Source organism: Natator depressus, chromosome 2 (genome assembly GCF_965152275.1).
Source record: "Natator depressus isolate rNatDep1 chromosome 2, rNatDep2.hap1, whole genome shotgun sequence".
In the NCBI taxonomy this organism is placed as follows: Eukaryota; Metazoa; Chordata; order Testudines; family Cheloniidae; genus Natator; species Natator depressus.
The window spans coordinates 170,265,640-170,291,117 of NC_134235.1; the positions used below are offsets into that span (position 1 = coordinate 170,265,640).

The window sequence follows — 25,478 nt, forward strand, 5'->3', positions numbered from 1 at the left end:
ATATTGTAATAAATATGCAGCCATAATAACTCAGGCTATGATCTTGTCAGATCTTATAAACTAAACTGGGGTCAGGCAGAGTCAGTGGAAGGATAGGAGACCTCTAGGAAGGGTGTTGGAAGACTTGGTGTTTCTGACTCAGTAGATGGGATTCTTCTGTCTGGGTCTTTACTGAACCATTGCCCAGCACAGTGTTAGAGGAGGAATAATATGGTTGGAAGTGCTAACTTTTGGATGAAATACAAAACAGAGGTTCTGACCACTTGTGATCATTCAAGGTTGCCCTGCTACGTCAGTAATGTGTGCATTACTAATGCCCTAGACCAGTGGTTCTCAACTAGGGACGCCGCTTGTTCAGGGAAAGCCCCTGGTGGGCCGGGCCAGTTTGTTTACCTGCCGCGGGAAGGGCGGCCAGCACGTCCCTCGGCCCACGCCGCTTCCCGCAGCCCCCATTGGCCTGGAGCGGCAAACGGCAGCCAGTGGGAGCTGCGGTCGGCCGAACCTGCGGACACGGCAGGTAAACAAACCGGTCCGGCCCACCAGGGGCTTTCCCTGAACAAGCGGCGCCCCTTGAGAACCACTGCCCTAGACAGATTAGATCCTGCTCACCACAGACACCAACTTTAATTTTTCCAGATGGGTGCTCCACTCCCGCTCTTCCCCGAGGCTCTGCCCCTTCCCCCACCCTTACTCCACCTCTTCCCTCCCCTGCTCTGCCCCCTGCTCCACCCCAGATCGGCTGGTATTCTGGGGGTGCTAAGCATCCACTATTTTTTTCCGTGGGTTCTCCAGCCTCAGAGCACCCACAGAGTCGGTGGCTATACTGCTGACTACAAGATTTTAATGCCACTCCCTGGTTTTGGGGCCACCCAGTACCAATTTGGCCTGTGATGTAAGGTGGAGCAGCCTTAGGGCTGTTGTAATTTATACCAAGCTGCCTATGACCACAATGGGCCATTCTCACAACCAGGCATTTCCAAGGCATGGCAGCACACCAGCCAAGCTGCTTTCCCCCAGACATGCACTGCAGTCTGGGGGATGAAAGATCTGGCGGTGTAGTGCTGCTATCCAGCTCTAAACAATCTGGGGCTGCCATTTATAGATGGGAAATTCCCACATAGTTGGTTAGGCTGGCATAGCCTCTTAGGAAAGTCAGTAAAGCTTGCACAACCAGAGCAGTGCAAAGGAGCCGTAGCATAGTGGAGAATCCCACCTGTTTTGTTTTATATACACAAAGTGTATATAAATGTGTATTTTGCAAACAGCATCATCTCCCCAGGTTTCTTAAGGCCACTTCAAAATCAGCACCTGAATGAAGAACCATATAGTAGCCAGACTGATAGATTTTCAATCTGTCTGCCTAGACAATTTTTATCATCTTTGATTAAGGAAAACAGTAAAGAAAAAAGAACAAATATCAAAATTTAAGGGTGGCCATCGAAGATCTGTTTAACTTATTATTGCTTTAAAATATTAAGTGGTAACATGAAATAAATTTTTATTTTCAGAGGTGTTTCCTTCTGCATTTTTCATGCAACCATTTTAAGAAAAATATATTTAGAGATTGTATTGTACACGTAGATCAGTGGTTCTCAAACTGTGGGTCAGGACCCCAGAGTGGGTAGCAATCCCATTTTAATGGGGTCGCCGGGGCTGGCTTAGACTTTCTGGGGCCCAGGGCCAAAGCCCAAGGCCCAACCCCACCACCCAGGGCCGAAGCCCATGGGCTTCCGCCGTGGGTGTCGGGTCTCAAGTTACAGACCCCCTGCCTGGGTCTGAAGCCCTTTGGCTTTGGCCCCCCTGCCTGGGGCAGCGGGGTTTGGACAGGTTCAGGCTTCAATCCCCCCTCTTGGGGTCATGTAGTAATTTTTATTGTCAGAAGGGGGTCGCGGTGCGATGAAGTTTGAGAACGCCTTACGTAGGTAATCTAAATGTTTGGTACATTTAAAGTAATCACCTTTTTCCACTAGTTTCAGAGTAACAGCCGTGTTAGTCTGTATTCGCAAAAAGAAAAGGAGTACTTCTGGCACCTTAGAGACTAAACAATTTATTTGAGCATAAGCTTTCGTGAGCTACAGCTCACAATGAAGTGAGCTATAGCTCACGAAAGCTTATGCTCAAATAAATTGGTTAGTCTCTAAGGTGCCAGAAGTACTCCTTTTCTTTTTTCCACTAGGTGGCACCATAGACTTACTACAGTAATAGTTACATTCTAATTTGTGTTTTAGTTTTTCATCCCTTGTTTCTATTCATTCCCCTTTTTGAGGGTGAAATCACTAGACATTTTTTTCTCCGTACCAGAGCTGTGCAGAATTAGCATGTTTAGCATAGCATATTTAGGATAATTGATTTTATTTTTTATTTTATTTTATTAAGGGTCTACCGCTCTGATAGTTTAGAATAGTAAATTTTTCTTTTGTTCCTGTGCTAATTCTTGATTCCGGGCTATACTGTGCATTTCTTTTTTGGTTGGTTTTTGTCTTAAGTGTATTGACTCTGCGTAGATGATCTGGCAGAAGTGAATTCTAAGAAACAATTTAAGTGAAGAGAGGGGTGGTCTCTTGGTGAGGAAGTTTTGAGTGGAAGCTCCATGTACAAAGGCCATCATTGGCTGAAGGGAGTATTGGGGGAAACCTGGAAAAAGACAGGGTCTGAGGTACACACTGGAGATGTGTGGATGTAGTGCTATAAATGCAAGACCAAGAAGTATGAACTTGATACATAGTGCAGTGTGCTGTGTTGTAGCCATGTCGGTCCCAGGATATTAGAGAGGCAAGGCGGATGAGGTAACATATTTCATTGGACCAGCTTCAGTTGGTGAGAGAGAGAAACTTTTGAGCTACACAGAGTTTGTCTTGAGGTCTGGGAAAGAAGAGCTTTGTGTAGCTCAAAAGCTTCACTTTCTCACCAACACAAGCCGGTACAATAAAGGATATTCCCTTGCCCAGATGATGCAGTGGGCAGTGAGTGGAGTTCAAAGGTAAATAATTGGTGAGGATGGTTCTGGCAACCTCATTATTCAAAGACTTTGGGGCAAGGAGGTGAGGTGGATATCCAGAAGGTCAGAGGGGAGGAGAAGGAGTTGGTAATTGAGAAGTGGGATGCTGAGAGCATGGACAAGAGTTTAAGCCATCGAGATCGATAGGAAAGTACAGATTTCTTATATGTTGTGGAGGAAGAAGTGGCAGGATTTCATCTTGGCCTGGCCATGGGACATAGAGGGACTTGGAGAAATGATCTTACAGCTGAGAAATTTCCTTGCTCTAGCACCCCATCATGCCAGTCCAGACTATTGGAACTTCAAGAGCAGAACCCAATTCAAGAAATGACACAAAGTGAATACCTAGGAAAGTCTGATATCTAATGGACTGTACCATGGAGGGCCAACTTACTGAAGCTGTCCTGCAGTGGCTCAAAAGTGTGAGTACCAACCTCCGGGCAAACTGTTAAGAGCAGGGCACAAACCCCAAATTGGCTGTGAGCTCTGTACTTAGATTTCATCAACGAAGTACCAAGTGTAAACTCCTCAGGCAGTATAACAGCGTAATCATGGAGTCACAGACAGTCCCCTTGGGTAGTCCAGTGTATCTTGTCATCTAGGCAAGCTTGCCTTTGTGACAGATGGTCCCTTACCCCAAAAATCACAACAATATTCAGGCTACTCCCGGTCCCAAAGGACCAGTCACTTAACCCAGGTCAGTGGCATCAAAGCAACCCTTGTAGCCAATCTCATAATAAACTATCTAAAGATTTAACTAAGAAAAGGAAATATGAGAGTTATTGACAAGGTTAAAGCAGGTAAACATACACAGACAAATGAGTTACTGTCTTAGGCTCCAAAAGGTAATAGAAACTTCTATAATAAGCAAGCCCTATATGTCCCTTAGGGCTAACCCAGGCTAAACACGTGAGATCTTTTGCTTATGCCTAGAAAATTTTGCACTCGAGTTCATGCAGCACAGACAATTTCTTCTTGTTAGGGGTTTTTATCCCATCCCCCCACCCCTTGTTTGAGCAGCCAGCTCAGCTGATGGGAGGAATTAACCCACATGTCCTCTTCATTGGGGGAGCAGGGGGATGGGAAGAGCAATCAACAAAGTAGTTTATCCTTAGATGTTCCACAATAGTTCATCTGGTGTCCATGGGCCTTCTCTGTTGGGCAGGACATAACACCTTCTGTTAAAAGCTAGTGTTTCATACTAATTCATGTCTCCTTCCTGTCTAGTGATTTACACAATTAGAGAGAATCACAATGCAAATGCTCCAATATTACCTCACAATATGGGTGCTATGAGGGAGATTAATGCATACAGCAACTTAGAAACATTCAATAAAGTCTAAATACTAAGCACATTTTATAACTCTAATATCTATTCATCAATACTAATATATAGCTGAGCCAGACTAATTCTAGCTATGTATTTGTCAGTATCCAAGTGAGGCATGAGGACTTCGGCATAAGCTGGCACCTGGCTTGCCAGCGTCACAGGCGATAGAGATCCACAGAGGCTGACTCATCAACCCTGAATTGATGAAAAAAAGTTATGTAAAGGTGCTTACATCGCAGTGACATGCAGAAAACACTTTAGGAGCCCTTTGAAGTGAAATTGGGGTGTTTCCTGTGACTCTGGTGGAGTTCTTGGCTTGTCTGGATGCAGCTCAATCATCCCTCCTGAAATATTTGCTTCCAAATGCTTCTGAAGAGCAATTTTTAAAATTTTGGCATAGATGAGTTCTCCCAAATGTTTGGAAAATGACCTAGAGGATATCCCTCGCATTCACCCTGAGATTTTCATTCCCATTCCCCACTTCAGAGTACTCAAGTTGAACATTGTGATATAATATCAACGTAGTTAGTATATTTTCACTAATGGAATATAAACATATCAGCAAAGCACATCTTAATAACAGAAGATTGTTTGCCAGATTCTGTCTATGGTTGTGAAAAAGAATTTTTGTTCAAATGAGATGACAAATGAATAAATTCCCCAGTCTTGTACCCACTTCTGTCTGAAGCATACACACCCCTGGTAGACAAAATATATTATAGTCTGAGGAGGTAAATTTTTGTGGGAACTCCTTTTTAAAACATTGGTAGCACATGACTTTAAGAACACATCTCAGGATTCTAATGATGACATGATTTATGACATCACAAAAAACATCACAGTTTATGAAGTCAGTAGGACCCTGAGGATGACTTTTAGCCTTGTATGAGGATTCAGGACAATGGGAGAAGAAGGAACAAAGACGTTTGCCATGAGGCCTCATGTTAACTTATTAACCAAATCCTTGTCTATAGTGAGTCATTTTCCTTCTTTTCCTTCCTTCCTCCTCAATTGAGACCAAACTGTGTCCCATACTCTCTCCTGGGATGGGCACCATGAATCCTAGGGCAGTTCACAGTGAGATGCAGGACTTGGTGAAATTGAATCAGGGCTTTATAAATTCTGAAGATCGCCGCTTCCTTCGGGAATCAGTAGTGAGCCTGGAAAATTCCATGTCTCCCACTTCAAGCCATACAGCTGCAGGTGAGATGGTCAGGGAGGCAGATAAGCTCCTGAAAGAGGCTGGGAATAAAGTGAATGATTTGGAAACTGATGCAGAGGAGGTGATTGAACCAGACCAAGATGATCACCAAGAGATGGGAGACCAAAACTTGCAGGTAACAGATGAGATGATGACGCAGGCCAATGAAAAGAATAGGGAGGCCTTTGGTGTCCTGTCTAAAGGTGAGCTTCAGAAAGCAATTGACTTGTTCTCAGATGCCATCAAGCTGAATCCATATCTTGCCAACTCGTATACTAACAGAGCCAATGTCTTCATGTACCTACAGAAACCAAACGCTGCCATTAGCGACTGTAACAGAGCCATAGAGCTCAACCCTAACTTAGCACAGCCCTACAAGTTGCGAGGAAAAGCACTCCAGCTCCTGGGGCTCTTGGAAGAAGCAGCCTGTGACCTGGCCTTGGCTTGCAAATTGGGTTATGATGAAGATGCCAGTGATGTGGTAAAGGAAGTGCAGGTGCAAACCCAGAAGAACTCTGAACACAAAACAAAGAATGAGCAAAAATGTAAGCATGGGAAGACAATGGAGAGAGTGAAAAAGGCTCTGGCAAAAGGAAGAGCTGATAAGACAGCCCCATGGGATCAGGAAAAAGCTCAGAGGGAGAAGGAGTCCAGTGAGGAGTCCGAGAGTGAGGAGAGTGAGTTGGAGATCGATAATGAAGGAGTGATTGAACCTGATGAGGATGAGCCCCAAGAGATGGGCGATGAGAATCTGAAGGTAACAGACGAAATGATGAAGCAGGCCATTGAAAAGAAGAGGGAGGCTTTTGATGCGGTAGGTAAAGGAGAACTTCAGAGAGCTGTTGACTTGTTCACAGATGCCATCAAACTGAACCCACGGCTTACAATTTTATATGCCAACCGAGCCAGTGTCTATGTGCAGTTGCAGAAGCCAAATGCTGCCATTAGAGACTGTGACAGAGCCATAAATATCAACCCTGACTCCGCACAGCCCTACAAGTGGCGAGGGAAAGCGCTTCGGCTCCTGGGTTACTGGCAAGAGGCTGCCGAAGACCTGTCCTTGGCCTGTCAGCTGGATTATGATGAAGAGACCAATGCCATGCTGAATGAGGTGCAGCCAAGGGCCCAGAAAATCACCCACCACTGGAGAAAATACGAGCAAAAGCAAAAAGAAAAGAGATTTAAGGAGGCCCTGGAGAGAATGAAGAAAGCCATCGAGGAAAGGGAGGGAGCTCAATTTCAAACACCTGAGGAACAGGAAAGAGGTGAGCTTGAGGCCTGGCAAGAAGAGGAAAGAGCTAAGCCTCAGGATACCCAGAAACATGAAAGAGTTAGGCTTCAGGCCTCCTGGGAACAATGGGGTGCACATCTTAAATACTCTAGAGAACAAGAAGGAGCTCTGCCAGTGGACCATGGGGACAAGGAGAAATTCCAGCTGAAGGCCCAGGGGAGAGCTGAGAGTGAGGAAGAGTCCAGTGAGGAGTCCGAGAGTGAGTTGGAGATCGATAATGAAGGAGTGATTGAACCTGATGAGGATGAGCCCCAAGAGATGGGCGATGAGAATCTGAAGGTAACAGACGAAATGATGAAGCAGGCCATTGAAAAGAAGAGGGAGGCTTTTGATGCGGTGGGTAAAGGAGAACTTCAGAGAGCTGTTGACTTGTTTACAGATGCCATCAAACTGAACCCACGGCTTACAATTTTATATGCCAACCGAGCCAGTGTCTATGTGCAGTTGCAGAAGCCAAATGCTGCCATTAGAGACTGTGACAGAGCCATAAATATCAACCCTGACTCCGCACAGCCCTACAAGTGGCGAGGGAAAGCGCTTCGGCTCCTGGGTTACTGGCAGGAGGCTGCCGAGGACCTCTCCTTGGCCTGTCAGCTGGATTATGATGAAGAGACCAATGCCATGCTGAATGAGGTGCAGCCAAGGGCCCAGAAAATCACCCACCACTGGAGGAAGTATGAGCAAAAGTGCAAGGAAGATGAATTTAAGGAGATGGTAGAGAGGATAAAAAAAGTCTTGGAGGATCAGGAGAGTGCTCAGAAAGCCCTGGAAGAACTGGAGATATATGAGAAAGCAGCCCTGGAGGAACAGGAGAAAACCATGAAGGAACCTGAGACAGCTGAGCAGATAGTGCTGAAAGAACAGGAGGACAATCAACAGGAGCCAATGGAGGAACAAGAGAGAGCTCAGCAGAAGGTGTTGCAAGAACAAGAGTCAGTTAAGCAGATGGATCTGGAGGAACAGTTGATAGCGTTGCAGACTGAGCTGGAAGAACAGTTGAAAACTCAGCAGATGGAGCTGGAGGAAGAGGAGAGAGCTCTGCAGAAGTTGCTGGAAGAACAGGAGAGGACCCAGAAGAAGGTGCTGGAAAAACAGGAGAAAACCCAAATGAAGGCTCTGGAAGAACTGGAAAGAGCTCAACAGCTGGCTCTGAAGGAACTGGAAAGAGCTCAGAAGAAGGTCTTAGAGGAACAGGAAAAAACTCAGAAGGCAGCCCTGGAAGAACAGGAGAGAGCTCAGAAGAAATCCCAGGAGGAAAAGGAGAGGGCTGAGAAAGCCCTGGAGGAACTGGCAAGAGCTCATAAGATGGCCCTGAAGGAGTTGGAGATTGCTCAGAAAAAAGGCCTGGAGGAACATGAAAGAGCCCAGCAGAAGGCCTTGGCAGAACAAAAGAAAGCTCATATGGCTATGGAAGAACTGGAGAAAGCTCATAAGAAGCAAGAGAGAGCGCAGAAGGCTGCCCTAGAGGAGCAGAAGAGAGCTCAGAAGGCCCTAGAGGTACTGGAAAGAGAACAGAGAAAGGCCATAGAGGAGCAGAAGAGAGCTCAAAAGAAGGCCATAGAGGAACAGGAAAAAGCCCAGAGAGCCCTGGAGGAACTGGCAAGAGTTCAGCAGCAGACCCTAGAGGAAAAAGAGAGAGCTCAGAAGAAGACCAGAGAGGAACAGGAAAGAGCCCAGAAAACCCTGGAAGAACTGGTGAGAGCTCAGAAAGAGGCCCTAGATGAACAAGAGAGAGCTCAGAAGAAGGCTACAGAGGAACAGAAAAGGGCTAAAAATGCCTTGGAGGAACTGGAGAGAACTCAGAAAAAGACCTTGGAGGAACTGGAGAGAGCTCAGAAAAAGGCCCTGGAGGAACAAGAGAGAGCTCGAAAGAAAGCCCTGGAGGAACAGGAGAGGGCTCAAAAAGGCCTGGAGGAATTGGAGAAAGCTCAGAAAAAGGCCCTGGAGGAACAAGAGAGAGCTCAAAAGAAAGCCCTGGAGGAACAGGAGAGGGCTCAAAAAGGCTTGGAGGAACTAGAGAAAGCTCAGAAAAAGGCATTGGAGGAACTGGAGAGAGCTCAGAAAGAGGCAGTGGAGGAACAAGAGAAAGCTCAGAAGAAAGCCCTGGAGGAACAAGAGAAAGCTCAGAAAGCTCTGGAGGAACTGGAGAGAGCTCAGAAAAACTCACTAGAGGAGCTGGAGAGAGTTCAGAAAGGGGTCCTGGAGAAACAAGAGAAAGCTCAGAAGAAAGCCCTGGAGGAACAGAAGAGGGCTCAGAAAGCTCTGGAGAAACTGGAGAGAGCTCAGAAAAACTCCCTAGAGGAGCTGGAGAGAGTTCAGAAAGGGGTCCTGGAGAAACAAGAGAAAGCTCAGAAGAAAGCCCTGGAGGAAGAGAAGAGGGCTCAGAAAGCTCTGGAGAAACTGGAGAGAGCTCATAAAAACTCCCTAGAGGAGCTGGAGAGAGTTCAGAAAGGGGTCCTGGATAAGCCAGAAAAAGCTCAGAAGGAGGCCCTGGAGGAACATGAGAGAGCTCAGAAAAAGGTTCCAGAGGAACAGGAGGAAGCTCAGAAGGAGGCCCAAGAAGAACATGAAATAACTCATAAAACGTTTTGTGAAGACCTGGAAAGAGCTCAGGACAAAGACTTAGAGGAATGGGAGAAAACTCATAAAAAGGTCTGTATAGAACAGGAAATAGATCAGGAGAAAGACATAGAGGAACAGGACACATCGATGGAGGAACAACTGAGAGCTCAAAAAGGTCCAGAGCATGCAACAAGTTCATTAAGACCTCTCGCAAAATCCATTTGGGACTATTTTGAATCAGGCTAGACTCAGAATTCTGACTCGTTGTCTGAGTTTGTCCTGGAACCCAGCAAACATTAACAAACACAGGAATCAATGCATGCTCACTGCAGTGTGTAAATTTGGAGGTCGTGTACAACTGCTGTTTTCATTAAAGTGAAATTAAAACACAAATATGAACAGAATTTTTCCATTATTTTTTATTTCTCCATCTAAACAGTTTTTAAAGGATTAAAGCACTTCTCATGCAGTGTTTTGACACATGCACAAGTATACATTGGCTATTTGGAATACTCGTCTCCAGTTGAACATGAGTGCCTCAGGTACTCAGTCATCGGGCTGTAAAGTGGGTTAGAGAACCCAAAGACACTTCCTTCATCAGCCTAAATGTTGCTACACTAATAGATAAACTGCAAATGGAGCTCGCACATCTGTCTCTCTGCCAACGTCTATTTGATCCCCCTGGTACTTTCTCAAAGACCGGTCTGTGAAGAGGAGGAGGGTTTGGAATCTTCCTCTCCTGATTATTGTTCCTGTAAAAGGGGATGAGGTAAAGAAGACATTGAACATGCAGCCAACAGAAAATCTGTGGGAGGGATTTGAGCAGCAAATTAGAGCTGACCATGACCAGCTGGGTGAGGAGCCTCCAGATAAATGGGTGATGGAGGGAATTATTACTGAAGAGGGAGGCCAGGGTCTTGATGTGGAGCTTTGAAAGGAAGAGGGAATTTATGGGTGGGAGCATGACTAAAGGGTGCATTGCTTGTGATGTATAGGCCACATGATCGGGATAAACTCTTAAGTTGCATGAGTTCATGAAAGGGGACATGATTCTGCAAGCTGCTCTGGGCAGGGAGAGCCCCTTTGATGTCAGCTGATATCTTTGCAGGCACAAGGGCCCACTCATGCTGAGCAGCTTGCAGCATCAAGACATAACCATTTTTTAAAATTAAATCTAAATTTGGGTGTGTAAAATCCAGTAATTTCCAACTTCAAGAGCGCAAAACTCATGAGTCTGGCCTCAAAACTCATGAGATTGGCTTAAAAATCATGAGGGTTTTTTTTTTAAATAACACCTTTATTCTTTTCTGTGTGTTCTGATTTCTGAGATTTAGAGTCCACTTGGCTCATGGTTTCAAGCTCTTCTCTGCTACCATACATGCTAGAAGCTTTTTTTTAAATGAACATAATTACTTGACTCCAGGAGCTGAGACTTTAAATAAAAACACCAAATATTGTGACAATTGGCAACATTGAAAATTCTCATGAATTATACATGGCTGAGCCCAAGGCAAATAAAGCAGAGGTTTAGAATCTACAACGGGAAAAAAGAATCCATGGCAAAAATGCTGCAGCTGCTAATTGCTTGTGGAGGGGGAATCCTTCTGATTATGCTCATTACAGCTAGAGGAACTAAAGAGGAGGTAGTCCCAAGCTAGCTTTGGAGGAAAAGTAGAATTAGAGGCTCTTAGGCTGGACCAAAGTTTCTGAAGCTAACTGATTGCTGCCTGAAGAAATTGGAGTGTATTGGGGCTGAAACTTTGTGAAGGAGCATCCATCCAACACAAGCCCTGGAAGGGTTAAGGGGCCAATTAACTCCCTAGGCTGCACCTGGAGGAGGAGCCAGAGAGCATGGGAACAGGAAGGGCCTGTGTAAAGCTGAGAGTTGCTGCGGGCTGCAGTCACTCCCTGGGAAAAGGGAGGTGTGTTTGAGGCTGCGGGGTTCAGTAGTCTATAGTTACTCCTTGTGAGGAGGAGGTTTGAGCTGGTACACCCAGAGTGGGGGGAACCAAAAGCTGTAGGAAGGAGTCCAGGGAAGGCGCAACAGGGTCTAAGTGAAACCACAGTAGCCAGATATAGGGTTCCTAGACTGGAACCTGGAATAGTGGCCAGGCCTGGGTTCCCCTACCGGCCACTGGGAAAATGGTATCATCGATCAGGTAGTGCCCAATAAGACTGCCTGAGACCAGTCATGCGAAAGGACTTTGGTACCCTGCAAGGGGGATATGTGGTGAGGGACCTGGCTAGAGTCACGAAAAGGAGGCAGCGGCTCCTGGAGCAAGAGAGGGGCCACAGATGGCAATAGACAGTGTGTGGAAAAAGAGAGAGTGTGACAGAGTGTGCAGGAAGGGGTATTGGCTGTGCAGAACTAAATCTCAAGAACAACCAGGAGGGGGCACCACCTGCAGTGAGTACAGTAGAGTGCCCCATCACAGTCTTCTAGAAAATGACCAATGTGACGGGGTAAAAGAAACTCCTGGTAATTTTACTCTGGGACTTGGCTGGAGGAATTCATACCTTAATACTTTCCCTTTCTATTATGGATGATGGAAGATCTATTTTGAACATGTCTTAAGCTTACAGATGTACCTACATCTACTTTTTTTTTTTTGTCTTAACAAACTACTCTGCAGCTTACCTCTTCCAGTAAACTTCTGCGGAAGTGGTGGTAGATGGGGAGTCCTCAGGGGTGAAAACGCATTGTCTTTTGACCCTCCCGCGCCCTTTGCAACTGTCCTGAATCTTGTGAGATGCTGAGTGCACTCCACTCCCGCTGATGTCCATGACAGTGGAAGATGCTTAGCAGAGAGTACATAGCAATACATTTTTAAAAGTACAATTGACAACAGTTTTAGGACACAAATATGCCCTGGCAGTTCAGTAAACATAATCACATCCGCATAGTGCTAAAGCAGGAGAGAGTGAGAGTGAGAATGGAATTGCGGATGAGCTACAATGAAACTGACTAATCTAACTTCAATGTTCTGGCTGAGTCAGTGCAGAAGTAAACATTCACCATGAATAAACAGTGAAAAGCAAATTGGTTATGAAACTCTTTCTACCTTTATTCAGAAAGCTTTTCTCCCCATAGATATAGATATTTTAATATAAACAGACCATAGCATACAAAATTACAGACAAAATGAATTGGAAGAAGTCTATTGTAAATTCTCTGGGGCAGGGAATGTGTCATCCTGTATATATAGCTGCAGACAGTGTCTAGCATCTTGTAACCACTAATTATTAGAGTTGACCAGCAGTTTTACATTTAAACTGTTTTTAATGGAAAATTGGGGTTTTGACTTAATGAAATTTTTCATGAAAATTATCTGCTTTCCACAGAGAATTTCAAAGCTTAACAGAAAACCCCCAAAACATTTTTGATTTGTTCCATTGCAAATGTGTGTGTGTGGAGGGGGGGTGTATGTATAACACCTTTCATTTTAGTCAAAACTTTCCCTGGGGGGAAACCTAATTTTCCAGCTAGTTCTAATAAATATTTATTGTCATGGTGGTTTCTTTAAAAAAATAAAACGATCATTCATTCTAAGCAAACAACAGTGGATGGGCAAACTTCAAAGAAAAACATTATAAAGTTTCAGTTTAGTTCTAAATATGTCATTATTAAGAGAAAAAAATAGAAAGCAACAAAATAAAAAAGGTGTGGCATTGTGTAGGAGTGCAGCAATTAACAGCATTCAGCTAACACCTTATTTATTTGTTTTTAATAATGTGTTGATATTACTGATGTGTGCAAAATGAAAACTGAGGAAGATGCATAGAAGAAAGGAAAGGAGAGAGGTAGTGTGAGAAGGAGAAAAAGGTACCAACATGTTATGATAAAGTGGCTTCTCTGGCATGAAAATATTTTGCACATTTCCCAGGATGGGGAAGTACAAGTCCAGATTGAGACTTACTGGAAGATGTTTCCCCCTCCCTCTCAGTATGATGGTAGATGATAAATCTGATTTCCACTCTGAGACTGGGGGAGGGTGTGGTTCTGTCCAGGATATGAGTAAAACTCACTCTTGTATGAAACAAGAGCCATCTTCATCGAGGCTAAAGAGGAACAGTGTAGCAGAAGGGATATTGGTATAGTTTAGTGCTTTTGAGGAACAGGTGCAGATAATAATCCAGGTGTCTGGTTCTCATGGACCAAAGGCTGTGATAGTGGGGGTTTGTCTACACATGAAAGTTTGTGAATTTAAAGCAGAAAACTAATCCAGAATAACTCTACATATGGACACGCTTGTTCCAGAATAGTTATTCCACAGTAGCTATTCCAGAATAACTCTATGTGTTGACAAACCATGAGGCAGGTGCATAGCTGCATCTCCAGCAATTTGTGTCCTGTGATCTGTTTAGTATCCAGTAGAACCTGTTAAATATTTTGTTTTAGGTTAGGCACAGGAAGGTATTTATGATTTTTTTTCAAAAAATTTGGTCTGGTATACTATGCTCTCTAGTGAGTTATGACCCTGTCAGAACTGAGATTGATTTTTCTTTTTCTTAAATATCATATAAGAGAGAAGTTTTTATCACTACTTACTCCTAAGTTGTTGTTGGGATAATTTTTCACTTACCTGTGCATTTGCTTCCAAATTGGCAGATACAAAACTGTGCACTGTTACGACAGCTGAATGTGAAAATGGATACTTCAGCATGCACAGCCATAGCAAGTGCATATGTTTGTTTATTCACTTTTGCCCACCTTTAATGTAGAGCTGTGCATGTGAAATGACTCTCTTCAAATTTTGACACTAGGTGGCACTGCAGTACATCTGTTTATCATAGTAGCAAAGTTACACTGAGATATGGAGAAATAAAATTGCTTCAGACCGAATTGATAACTGTTAAAAATTTCACACTTATTAAAGAAGCAGGTTTTTATTAGCTCAACTTTTCAGTGTACAAAGTTTGGGTAATCTTTTTTGGAGGGGGAGGGGGAAGTGGTAGGTATAGCTATTCAGGGCCTATAGAAAGAGCCGGTAATGAGGAAAGGCTACAAAACCTGTAAATGGAGAAAAAAAAATTAGTTCTTACATAATCATAAGCAAAATTCTGGGGCTCTGGCCTTCTGCTTTTTTAATCAGACTATACTGACACAGGCTGCCTCTCATTACACGAGACTTCCTAATGGTCAGTAAGCCCCAAACCTTCCTTAATAACCAGTTGGCACATTACTTTGATTAGTATCCAATATCAGTCTTGGATATGTACAGTGTCTTTATGTCCATAGCAAAGGTCAGAAGGGGTTGGAGAAAACTCTAGGTAGAAGTTCTACAAGGAAGGAGAAAGAAACTGAGTAGTTTTAGGAATAATACTGTAACGGGAACCATTAGTTTGTGGTTACTGACCTCAATCATGTTTTGGGTATTAACCTTTTGAAGCCTTGCTCCATGATGGTTGACTTCATAAGGGACAGTTAAGGACAGCATATGGTAAATGTTCAGGAGCCAGGAATTTAAGATCAGGCTCTTACAAGCACTCTTGTGTGTCACACCTCTATTACAAATATTGCTTTTCTTTTTCTGATATAGTTCTTCCTTCAGCGTTAGGAAAAAAAGCAACTCTTTCTGTGATTTATGTACTGCTGTCACATGACAGTATTCTCCTTTCATCGCTCCTGGCCCCAAAAGGATCTCTGAAAACATTTTGAGCAAATCTTAATTTCTCTTCTCCCATCCCTGGTGTTACTTCTGTGTTAGATCAAATCTTCCTTCATTGGTCGTGTTCTCTTCCTATGGGGATGTCTTTTGAAAAGATATGGCCTTGTTCAACAAGATGCTGTCAAACTAGATATAGGAATGACTGGGTTCTACGTGATCATAACAGTCCCTGATCAGAAGGGACTGAATCACAGTTATCACAAAAACACAATTGATATTGCTGTGTGGAGAGGACAGTGTCCCTTCCTGTAGAAGCAGGATTACTTTAATGTTTATGCATCATGAATCTTGCCAGAGCAGTCAGTGTTTATTTCCAGGAAGTGACCTATGTTAGCCCACCACAGCCTGCATGATCATACAGCAAGAGAACTCCATGGCCTGACTGAGGAGTAAAAAGTGGGAAGGGAGTCACCCCCAGCATAGTTAGGTTCCAAATCCTCTGTTATTTTACAAATGTTGGGAACATTAATCACTCAGATACTTGCTTTATTGTAGTACTGTAAAATACTCTGGTCTCACCCTTTCCCTCCTCGCCTCTCCCCTGCATCAAAGAGCTCTGACGTGCTTTTGCAGTCAGTGTTGTCCAGGGCTATGGTAACTCTTGTCAACAGGGGCAGCAGTTCTCCATAAAGGTGGATTTCCCATAGTGAGGCAGCTGGTGGCTCTGAACTCAGAGTCAAATAGGATTGGTTAAAAGCAGATGTCTCAGCTAGTCACTGACTGTCTAGATACGCATAACATTGTCTTACCAATAGGCAGAATTTGTAGCTGGACATAAACTGCATGTGCTTTTGCCTCCTTTTCAGGTAACACCTGAGTGCTCTGGGCGCTGTTACTATTTATGACCCTCACTGTGTCCAGGCTCCTAAGCAACAGAATGCAGAAGCTAAGCAGATCAAGCATCCTGTAGTGTCAGTACTGTCTATGATGGAAAATGGCCATAGTGACCCCTGAGGCAGGGGATTATCCTAGGCAGAACAGTGGGTGGGCTCTGTAAAACTCCCTGTAGTTCCTGGCAGGGGCAACTGGTCCTAAGGGTCTGTGAGACTGCTGCCCGGAATTCACTCATGGTTAGGCAGAGTATAAGGTGTAGAGGTAAAAACATTGTTGTGATGGCAGAAAAGTAGCTGTGTGGACAGACCACACTATTTAATTTTTAACCATTTAAGCTGCCTGTGCCCTTAACTGCTTACAAAATCACAATTGCAGCCGCAACGTGTACCTGGCCTTAGGCTGTTAACCTGACCTTGTGGAAAACAGTTCATTCAATTTGTGAACTTGATTCTTTCACAGTCCATTACACCCTGTGAAGTGTAATCACCAAAGAGTAGTTAGGACCAAATCCATGCTAATATTATTGTTGTCCTTAGTATCCCTTGTGAAAGGAAGACTGAAATGGAGTAGGAAAGAGAGTAGGTTGGCCAGAAGCATGTGCTGCACAATCAGGCGGAAAAAAAAGGACAAAAGGCAAATTATGTGTGAAGGAGAAGAGGGAGGTACAAATGAGAGGACTCAGGGAAGGGAGCATGAATGTGTTGGAGCCAGAGAGTTGTGGGACCAAGAGGGAGGGAAAGTAAGTTGGAGAAGGGTTGGGAGATGGGAAATGGGTATTACTGAGAAAATAATGAGGAAAGACAGGGAACAAACAGGAGGGGGTATGTGGGGTGGAGAGAGAGTGACATTAAAGGGAGAAGGGGAAGAGGAGGAATAAAGAGATAGAAAAAGCCCTAAAGATGCATAAACCTTGTGTTTATGTCCTCACATTATATTTTTAAGAGCCAGTTGGGGAAAATGGGTTAATAATTTTGTGACTATTTCAGTTATTTCTGTTTTGTGGGGTTTGAAGTGGATCCACTTTTCATTTTTATCAACATTCTAACCATCACTTCCGTTGACCTGTTTCAATAAGAAAACATGGTTTTCATTCCACAAAAGATTTCTGGGGGGAAATACTGCAGAAAATTTGGATAAATGTCAATGATTTGTCATGAAAAGTTTTTTGAGAGGAAAAGCTTTTGAGAGGAGCCAGTTTTTGAGGAGAACTGCTAACATGAATAACTTCATCTCTACTGTATTTTCCTGTGGGAAAAGAAGATGTGGAAGGAAACTCCTAATTACTTAATTTGTAAAATATTTTAACACAGTACTACCTGGATTAGGTGTACCCTCAATACTTGTAAGATAGCTGATGCATTCATCACTGCCCCCAATGACTTGGTATCCTTGTTTGTAGAGGGAAGAAAGACCAATTCAATTTTTGGTTTCTTGGCTCAGTGATAGTTAATATCAAGAGTGCTGGTGGTTTCTGATGTGGCTATGGAAACTAACCAGTGGGAAATATAGTCTAATACTACTAGCATAGGAAATTGAGTAGTTATGGCATTACTGAGGTGGGCTGGATTTGACCTGGTGAACAGGGCTGATAGGGGTTGGGGTCAGTTGTACGGGGACCAAGAGCTAAAGGACCCCCCTAAAACATCTGTAAGATCTGTGTAAGTAAAGTGAAATGGGAGGGGGAAAGGCCCCAGCAAACATGATTCACAGGGCCCCCAAATTTCTCTTGATGGGCTTGCTGGTGACTCTAGTATTTCCAACCCCCCTAACCCATCAAGTTGCCAAATACAAATAGTCTTTGTATATTTACTGATATATTGTAGCCTACTACAATAGCAAACATGAATCTGTAGTATTGTTTACTTCTGAAATGCTTGTCTGTCTGAACTTCAGAGTTTCTACTTCTGATTAAGAATGAGCGTAAATTTGAAAAGCTCTCTTAAGGTTGCATTTTACTCTGTGTTGAGACCAGCTGTAATTTAATCCACCAGGTTCAGATGCTTGAAAACTCAGAACTATAATGGGAAATAGAAATTCAGTATATTATATAGATTAGTTGAGAAGACTGTCATAGAAAGTCTTTATACTGCAACCAGCTGTTTCCTTTCTCTAACAAGAATATAAAAACAGGGTTAGATTAAAATAATCAGTTACCAAAATCCAACTGTATATTCAGTTTCAGTGTAACCTTGAATGAATCCATCATGTTTGTTTACTTGGCCTCCAATAAATGGTCCAAAGTAGCATTTTTTGAGTCAACGCTTTGTGGGGTGTTTTACAAAACAGATAAAAAGGTAGAGCTCCAGGAATTATTTTTAACATGAACTTTCCAAAAAATTAAGACAGGATCCTTCACCCACAACACCCTTGCTATGCACAAAATAACAGAAATTGGGTTGAGTGGAAGGAATCCTTCTCTCCTTGTTTTTGTTACCATAGGCCTAAATACCTTTGAGGATCTAGGGCATAGTGCCTAGAAGCCCTAGTTACGAACCAGTTATGCCTCCCTCATAAAACCCTAATCCAGTAGTTTGGTGCCACTTAACTGCAGAGAACCTGGTTGCTCACTCCCCGTTCATTCCTTGCTCCTCTTCCCCAAGCAGCTGTGCAGAGAAGCACAGTGAACCAGAGCTCCACAAAAGGAGGAAGTGAGAAGTCCTCTCTCTAGTCTGCCCCTCTCCCCATAGCAGTGGAACCATAGACGTTTCAGGCTGTCATTTCAGAGAAATTTGTCAACATTGTATATGTAAGGGGACTGTTGCCCCCTTACTAACATTCAGTGGGGGTGTTTTAGTTGCTAGCTCCCAGTACTAAAAAGGGGGAAAGGTCGATGGGGAATCAAGACCCTGAGACTGACAGTACCTAGGAACAATGGGGAGAGGCCAATGCTCCAGGGCAGCCTGAATGACAGGGCGGGCAGGCAGGAGTCAGGAGGCCAGGGAGGTCCCGTGCTTGGTGTGAGCTGGAATTGCTTGGGTCAGACACAGTGGGGCCGAGCTAAGGAGAAAGCAGGGGCCCAAGCTGAGCTGGGGAGCAGAGCTGTGCCAGATCCAGAGGGACCAGAAAAGCAGCCCAGGAAGCAGGTCAGTGTTCGGAGCAGAGTCACAGCCTGCAGAGCAGACTTGTCCTGGGAGGAGATCTGTAACAACCAGAGCCAGAGGGGCCAGAGAAGCAGCCCAGGGAGTTGGAGGCAGAGCAGCAGAAGTGCTCAGGCAGAGTGGAGCTGGAGCTGGAGCAGTCCGGAGCCAGGTGTCGAGAGCAGCTGGGGAGAGCGAGGGGGGACCCTGGGCAGTGGGCCCAGCACAGGGAGACTCCTCAGCCAGGAGGCTCTGCAGGCCAGACTCGGAGGGGGATTGGTAACCCTGACAGGGCGGGGGCAACGCTGGGAAGAAGGGCCCTGCCACCTAGAGCCTGAGAGCATGTGGCCACCACCAGAGCGTGTCCAACCCACGGCATCCCTGCAGCACAGCCAGGGCCTGAGAAGGAGGCCTGGGACTTACAAGGAACAGACTGTGAACTGCCCTAACATTCCAGAGACACTGTTTGTGATGTTCCCTGCCACAGAGCGGGTTGATGTGTTTCCTTTAACCTTTCCCATTTTCCCTTATTCTTTTTAAAATTAATTGTTGATTAAATAACTCGCATTTGCTTCAAATTGTATGTAATGATCAGTGGGGTCAGAGAAGTGCCCAGTGCAGAGAGACTACTCCGGAGTGGGGACACCCTAGCCCCTGTCCTAGGTGACCACATCAGGGTTGTGTTTGAAGCCCCCCAGGAATCCTGGGGCCAGCCTTGTTGGGGTTACGAGGATTCTGCCAGACAGGAGAGTGGAAGGGGAGTCCACAAGGACAGGAAGGCCACTGGGTAAAGGAAGTGGGAGCAAGGACTCAGATCCTTTCGCTAGCCCACTTCACCGGGGTAGTGCAGAAGCCAGGAAAGTTCCCCACAATAGCAGGACTATTCCCCCGCTTACATATAGGTGTTTGTAAACGGTTGTATTACGTCATGGCAGAGCATACAGCCCATACTGTGGCTTATAGGTCCATTTAGTATTGTAATGTCACAGATTCTCTGGATAGTCATGACACCAATTTATGGTAACAGATTAATCTCAGAACACTTCACAAACCCTACATGCTAATACAGATTACTTTGCAGTCAACTCTGGTATAGAAGACAGCATTTGTTTAACAGCACATGGCAACTCTGTCAGAGGTGCTCGGACAATTTTTGTAGTGGGGTGGCTGAAAGCCATTGAACAAAATTTTAAATCCTGTATATGCTGAAAACCATTTCAAATCAGGGGGTGTTGCCCTTAGCACCCTTAGTTCCAGCGCCTATGAACGCTGTGTAACAGGACAGAAAGTGAAAAACACCATATTCCACGCAACCTAGATAGGAAATGTTAGGTAAGCAGAATATCGTGACTCCTCAGAATGGAATTGGGCCAGGACACCAGGGTTAGGACTCCAGTTACAAATGCAATGGGGTTTTTATTCACTACAGTAATCCAGGCAAGATATTTTCAACTAGACATCAGGACAAAATTGCTTAGTGATAAGAGAAATTGAGTAGCAGAATTGATACCAGGCAAGATGGCCAAGGCGCCATCCCTACAGATATTAAACAGGTTAGATAAGATGGTAGAACTTATGATGTATTGAGTATAATGTAGTCTGATAGGATGACCCAACTGATTTCTTCCTGGCCCCATTATCTGGGATTCTATTATAGACCAGTTTTCAGAGTAGCAGCTGTGTTAGTCTGCATTCGTAAAAAAGAAAAGGAGTACTTGTGGCAGCTTAGAGACTAACAATTTTATTTGAGCAGCTTATGCTCAGATAAATTTGTTAGTCTCTAAGGTGCCACAAGTACTCCTTTTCTTGTTATGGACCAATGCTTTTGCCACATCAGCTGATTTCCTTATCTTGTATGACAGTTTGTCAATATGTACTGTGATTTGGCTGTTCATGTACAGCAAAAATGTCATAGACAAGGACAACCTGTGTCAGGGTTCCTTCCCCACTCTGAACTCTAGGGTACAGATGTGGGAACCCACATGAAAGACCCCCTAAGCTTATTCTTACCAGCTTAGGTTAAAAACTTCCCCAAGGTACAAACTTTGCCTTGTCCTTGAACAGTACACTGCCAGCACCAAGCGTTTTAAATAAAGAACAGGGAAAGAGATCACTTGGAGACGTCTTTCCTCAAAATATCCCCCCAAGCCCTACACCCCCTTTCCTGGGGAAGGTTTGATAAAAATCCTCACCAATTTGTACAGGTGAACACTGACCCAAACCCTTGGATCTTAAGAACAATGAAAAATCAAGCAGGTTCTTAGAAGAAGAATTTTAATTAAAGAAAAGGTAAAAGACTCACCTCTGTAAAACCAGGATGGAAAATACTTTACAGGATATTCAGATTCAAAACACAGAGGATCCCCTTCTGGGCAAAACCTTAAAGTTACAGAAAACAGGAATAAACCTCCCTCTTAACACAGGGAAAATTCACATAAAACAAAAGATAAACTAATCCGCCTTGCCTGGCTTACCTATACAGGTTGCAATATTGGAGACTTGGATTAGGATGGGTTGGAGAAAATGGATTTCTGTCTGGCCTCTCTCAGTCCCAAGAGAGAACAAACACTTAAACAAAGAGCACAAACAAAAGCCTTTCCCCTGCCAAGATTTGAAAGTATCTTGTTCCATTATTGGTTCTTTGGGTCAGGTGCCAGCCAGGTTAGCTGAGCTTCTTAACCCTTTACAGGTAACAGGATGTTGCCTCTGGCCAGGAGGGATTTTATAGCACTGTATACAGAAAGGTGGTTACCCTTCCCTTTATGACAACCTGTTATACAAAACTCTTATCTATTAGCTGTTATTGAATCTCATGTGTTCCCTTTAATGTGAATATCGCAAAAGCAAAATGCCTTTCAGCGGTACTTGGGACTTTTTTATTTTATCTAAATGTTAAGACTGATATTTAACTTGTTAAATTGAACACAACCTTTCAGAAAATATAGAACTCTTTAGTACATGCCTGCTTCAGCCGCTATCTTTTAAATAAGGTAGACAAGCCTATAATAAGATAAGTGTCTAAAACAGTGTATCCTAGCAAATTGGACTCAGTGGTAGAACCAGTTGCATGAAATACAATCCCTAGAGCAATGAAAGTAAGTGATTGACATTTAGAAATAATTTCACATTAACTTTAAAGGAGAACAACAATTATACCAAAAATCAAATTAAATTAAGCATTTGGTTTTACCCAGAGAAATCCGTCAATTCCCAAAACTTAAACAAGGGTTTGCTTTCTCACAGTCTACCTGCTCCTATTATTTGATTATTTAGCAAGATCATAGGGACTAAAATTTGTCTCAGGATGCATTTCAGTATTGAATACTGTATGCAGATCCAACACATGTTATGCAAAATTTGTAACATTACTACCCTTTTCATGGCAACTGATCATCACAAATGCAAGATTATAACCTTGCTGCAGGATCTACCAGAAAACAAAATTAAGGTAAAAATAAGTAAAGGCTTCATACCACCAGGACAGGCAGACCAGAAATCAGACCTAAATCCATAAATAGTAGTGATCCCTTGTTAAGACACCAATGGGCTTGCATCTGATCTCATTTACATCGGTGTAAATCAGGAGCAACTTACCAACTTCAGTAGAATTACATCACTGTTATACTGACTTAGATCAGAATCAGGCCCACATTTCTAACTGTTCTGTGCCACAGAAAATATATCTTCTCTCTGTAAACCATGAAAAACCTGATAAAGTATATTCCATTCTGTGTAAACATTCTCCCAAACTTTTAATGTTTTGCTTCAATCAGTGTTTGTGGAAGGTGCTAGATTTAGATCTCAAGTCCCTTATTTATCCACAGAACAAATACAGGCACTGCAGGAGAAATGCAAACTTGCCCTGCCAACATGTCTGAACTCTGATCTGGAAGGGCCAGTTTTAGTTTCTGTAGCATATTCAATCCTTGTTCTCTCCGCTGAGACTGCCCCAACAAAAGGACCAATCAGTAGCAATCAAGGTGATGTGGACACTTGTCCCCCAGGAGTTAGACGGAGACTCTTGATTAATTTCCCAAAGGCAGCCAAACATAGGGGCAGATTCTGATACCCTTACTTGCACTGAAATCACAAATCTCAGCAATATGAGGTGCTGAGTGGGAAAACAGAGCAACAAGCTTTCTCCAAAAATAACCGAATATGCTCAAATAAATACTGGAAGGAGAATTACTAAATTTCTAGAGATGTCCACTTGCTCTTTGTGTGAAAAGTACTCATTTTGGAAACCACTAAGAGAATGCACATTTTGTATGTTTAACTTGACTTGATGTCTCCAGATGGGGAAAGGGAGCTAGAAGATTATAGAACCTTGCTTGAGGCCAAATGAATTCAAGTTGTGGAGAACTCAGAGGAAAGCAAGCTACCACAGCAGTCCAAAACAAGGAGCAGATCCAAAACGTTCCACTGACACCAAAAAGAACCAGGAAGTGTGGAGAGAGAAATGCCAGACCACCACTGGTGCTGGGACTTGCCTTTGCCATTTGTTTGAACAATATACTTATAGCTTAAAATGACACCTTGTTTGTAATACTTAATACAGCATAACACTTGGAGCTCAAGTCTGCATCCCTTCCTATTTTTGTAAAAACTGAAGAGATATGAGATAATACAGTAGAACCTTAGAGTTACGAACACCTCAGGAATGGAGGTTGTTTGTAACTCTGAAATGATTGTAACTCTGAACAAAACATTGTTTGTTTTTTCAAAAGTTTACAACTGAACATTGACTTAATGCAGCTTTGAAACTTTACTATGCAGAAGAAGAAAGCTGCTTTTAACCATCTTAATTTAAATGAAACAAGCACAGACAGTTTCCTTACCTTGTCAAATCTTTTTGTAAACTTTCCCTTTGTTTTTCTAATAGTTTAACACAGTACTGTACTGTACATTATTTGCTTTTTTTTGTTTTGTCTCTGCTGCCTGATTACATACTTTCAGTTCCAAACGAGGTTCACCAGTCAGTTCGTAACTCTGGTGTTTGTAACTCTGAGGTAGAAGAATGATTTTTTTCCTGTCAATGTGAGCCTGGGATCTCAAAATCAATTTGGGTTCTATCTGGCTCACACCAGCAATATAAATTAAATATAAGTTCTGCAATTGTAAGTTAGCTAACAGTTTTGTTAACAGGGTGAAGCAGAGTAGAATCCAGCTAACTCTCTCATGGATGTACTGGCTCTTCAGTGCTGATAGGAGTAAAAAGGCAGAAAACCAGTAAAGTAGGCAGTTATATTTTTGATTTTATACATAGGGACCTAGTGTATAGAGTCAAAAGTTTACCACTTTCATAGACGCTCCTCAGAGCAGAATCCCACTTAATGGGTTCTATGTGGGGTTAGTCCAACATTGCCTATATTAAGTGCAAATTAGAACGGCCACATTCAAACTGTGTTATCCCCATTTTACAGATGAGGAAATTGAGGCATAGATTAAGGAAGTTGGAATCAGAGTTAGAAGTAGACATTCCCGGTGGTTTGTTTTCTTTTCCTATTTGCTCTCTAATTAAGCATAGGTTCAAGGGTGAAAAATGCAAAACACTCATTCCCTCTTCCCAGGAAGTGAAAGACTGTCTGGAATGTGAATGGTTTTTCTCCTGTATGGCAATGTAAGGCAATACCTCTAGCTCACCAAGTCCACCAAAGTGGTGGTGTTTAAAAACCTGTAACAAATCTTAGAACTCTAATTTGGATCCATTCATGAATTCCCTCAGGATGCATTAAATTAAGAATCTGAAAAAATTCAACAGCTCGGTAAAAGAGTTCCCCTAGTTTTATCTCCCAGGCAGTGGGAATCACTGGCCATGCCCAGTTATTTACGCTAGATGGCTTATGTTAAGGCTCCAGTTTCTTAGTCCTTGCAAGGGGATCCTACCCTTTGTGGAGAGACTTGTGTCTTTTCTGATAGGGGGAATCAAAAGGAAAATAAATGTTCCAATGCACCCAAGAATAACTTCTTCCTGGAGTCAGCTAAAAGGGGAGAGGGCCAACAGTACTTTCTGACATTGGGGCTGTCTGTGTAGGGTTTTCTAGGAGTCCTCGCTGAGCTATTGAATTGGGCTCACTCTGTCAGGCTTACAGAGAGTCAGAGATATCCTGGATGAGTATATCTCCTGCGGTTTCAGGAGTCGCTCCAGCCATCCCCTGCTCAGGGTGATCTCTCTTCCCAGCTAACTACAGTTACTTCCATTTTAAAGGCCTCCTCCCTACCAAACATGATAGTCCCACCCATCCAGCCCTGTCTAGCCGTTAACACATGCCTTCTCTGATGCATTCCTCATCCATCTGGGGTCTTTATATCCTGTGATGAGCTCATTTAGATGGTCCAAGGGTTAGGATGCTAACCTACTACGTTAGAGAGACAAGTTCAGTTCTGTGCTCTGCTGCAGGCTTTGTTTGTGATTGTGGCCAAGTAACTGAGCCCCAGATACTCAAAAGTATTTAGGCACTTGCTACCCATTGATTTCAAGGGGAGTTAGGAGCCTAGGTACCTTTGAGTATGTGG

At 43.5% G+C, this 25,478-nt stretch overlaps 2 protein-coding genes and 1 long non-coding RNA gene across 4 annotated transcripts; 2 read left to right on the top strand and 1 right to left on the bottom strand.

Annotated features, from left to right (window-relative positions):
- Window positions 1–5,383: 5,383 nt before the first annotated feature.
- On the top strand, window positions 5,384–9,628 carry LOC141981601 (uncharacterized). The gene is made up of 4 exons (XM_074943236.1): window positions 5,384–5,665; window positions 5,837–6,189; window positions 7,021–8,662; window positions 8,759–9,628. The coding sequence occupies exons 1-4, from the start codon at window positions 5,384–5,386 to the stop codon at window positions 9,626–9,628; spliced, it is 3,147 nt and encodes a 1,048-aa protein (XP_074799337.1).
- On the top strand, window positions 6,188–6,968 carry LOC141983487 (putative protein FAM10A5). The gene is made up of 2 exons (XM_074946690.1): window positions 6,188–6,794; window positions 6,913–6,968. The coding sequence occupies exons 1-2, from the start codon at window positions 6,266–6,268 to the stop codon at window positions 6,966–6,968; spliced, it is 585 nt and encodes a 194-aa protein (XP_074802791.1). The 5' UTR covers window positions 6,188–6,265.
- Window positions 9,629–9,815: 187 nt separating the features above from the next.
- On the bottom strand, window positions 9,816–23,899 carry LOC141981602 (uncharacterized). Of its 2 annotated transcripts, none has more exons than XR_012637852.1 (4): window positions 23,801–23,899; window positions 21,265–21,341; window positions 12,021–12,180; window positions 9,816–10,134 (listed from the first exon to the last, which is right to left on the bottom strand). It is a non-coding gene; the product is annotated as an uncharacterized LOC141981602 (long non-coding RNA). The 2 variants fall into 2 exon arrangements; XR_012637851.1 differs by lacking the exon at window positions 23,801–23,899 and adding an exon at window positions 21,437–21,561.
- Between the last annotated feature and the right edge of the window lie 1,579 nt (window positions 23,900–25,478).

What these genes read in the sequence shown, in the direction of transcription:
- LOC141983487 (XM_074946690.1), top strand. Translation starts at nt 6,266, where the DNA reads ATGGGCGATGAGAATCTGAAGGTAACAGACGAAATGATGAAGCAGGCC. An exon ending in ACCTGAGGAACAGGAAAGAG is followed by an intron (nt 6,795 to 6,912) that starts GTGAGCTTGAGG and finishes TAAATACTCTAG; the next exon opens with AGAACAAGAAGGAGCTCTGC.
- LOC141981601 (XM_074943236.1), top strand. Translation starts at nt 5,384, where the DNA reads ATGAATCCTAGGGCAGTTCACAGTGAGATGCAGGACTTGGTGAAATTG. An exon ending in TGGGAGACCAAAACTTGCAG is followed by an intron (nt 5,666 to 5,836) that starts GTAACAGATGAG and finishes ATGTACCTACAG; the next exon opens with AAACCAAACGCTGCCATTAG. An exon ending in GAGAAGGAGTCCAGTGAGGA is followed by an intron (nt 6,190 to 7,020) that starts GTCCGAGAGTGA and finishes GGAGTCCGAGAG; the next exon opens with TGAGTTGGAGATCGATAATG.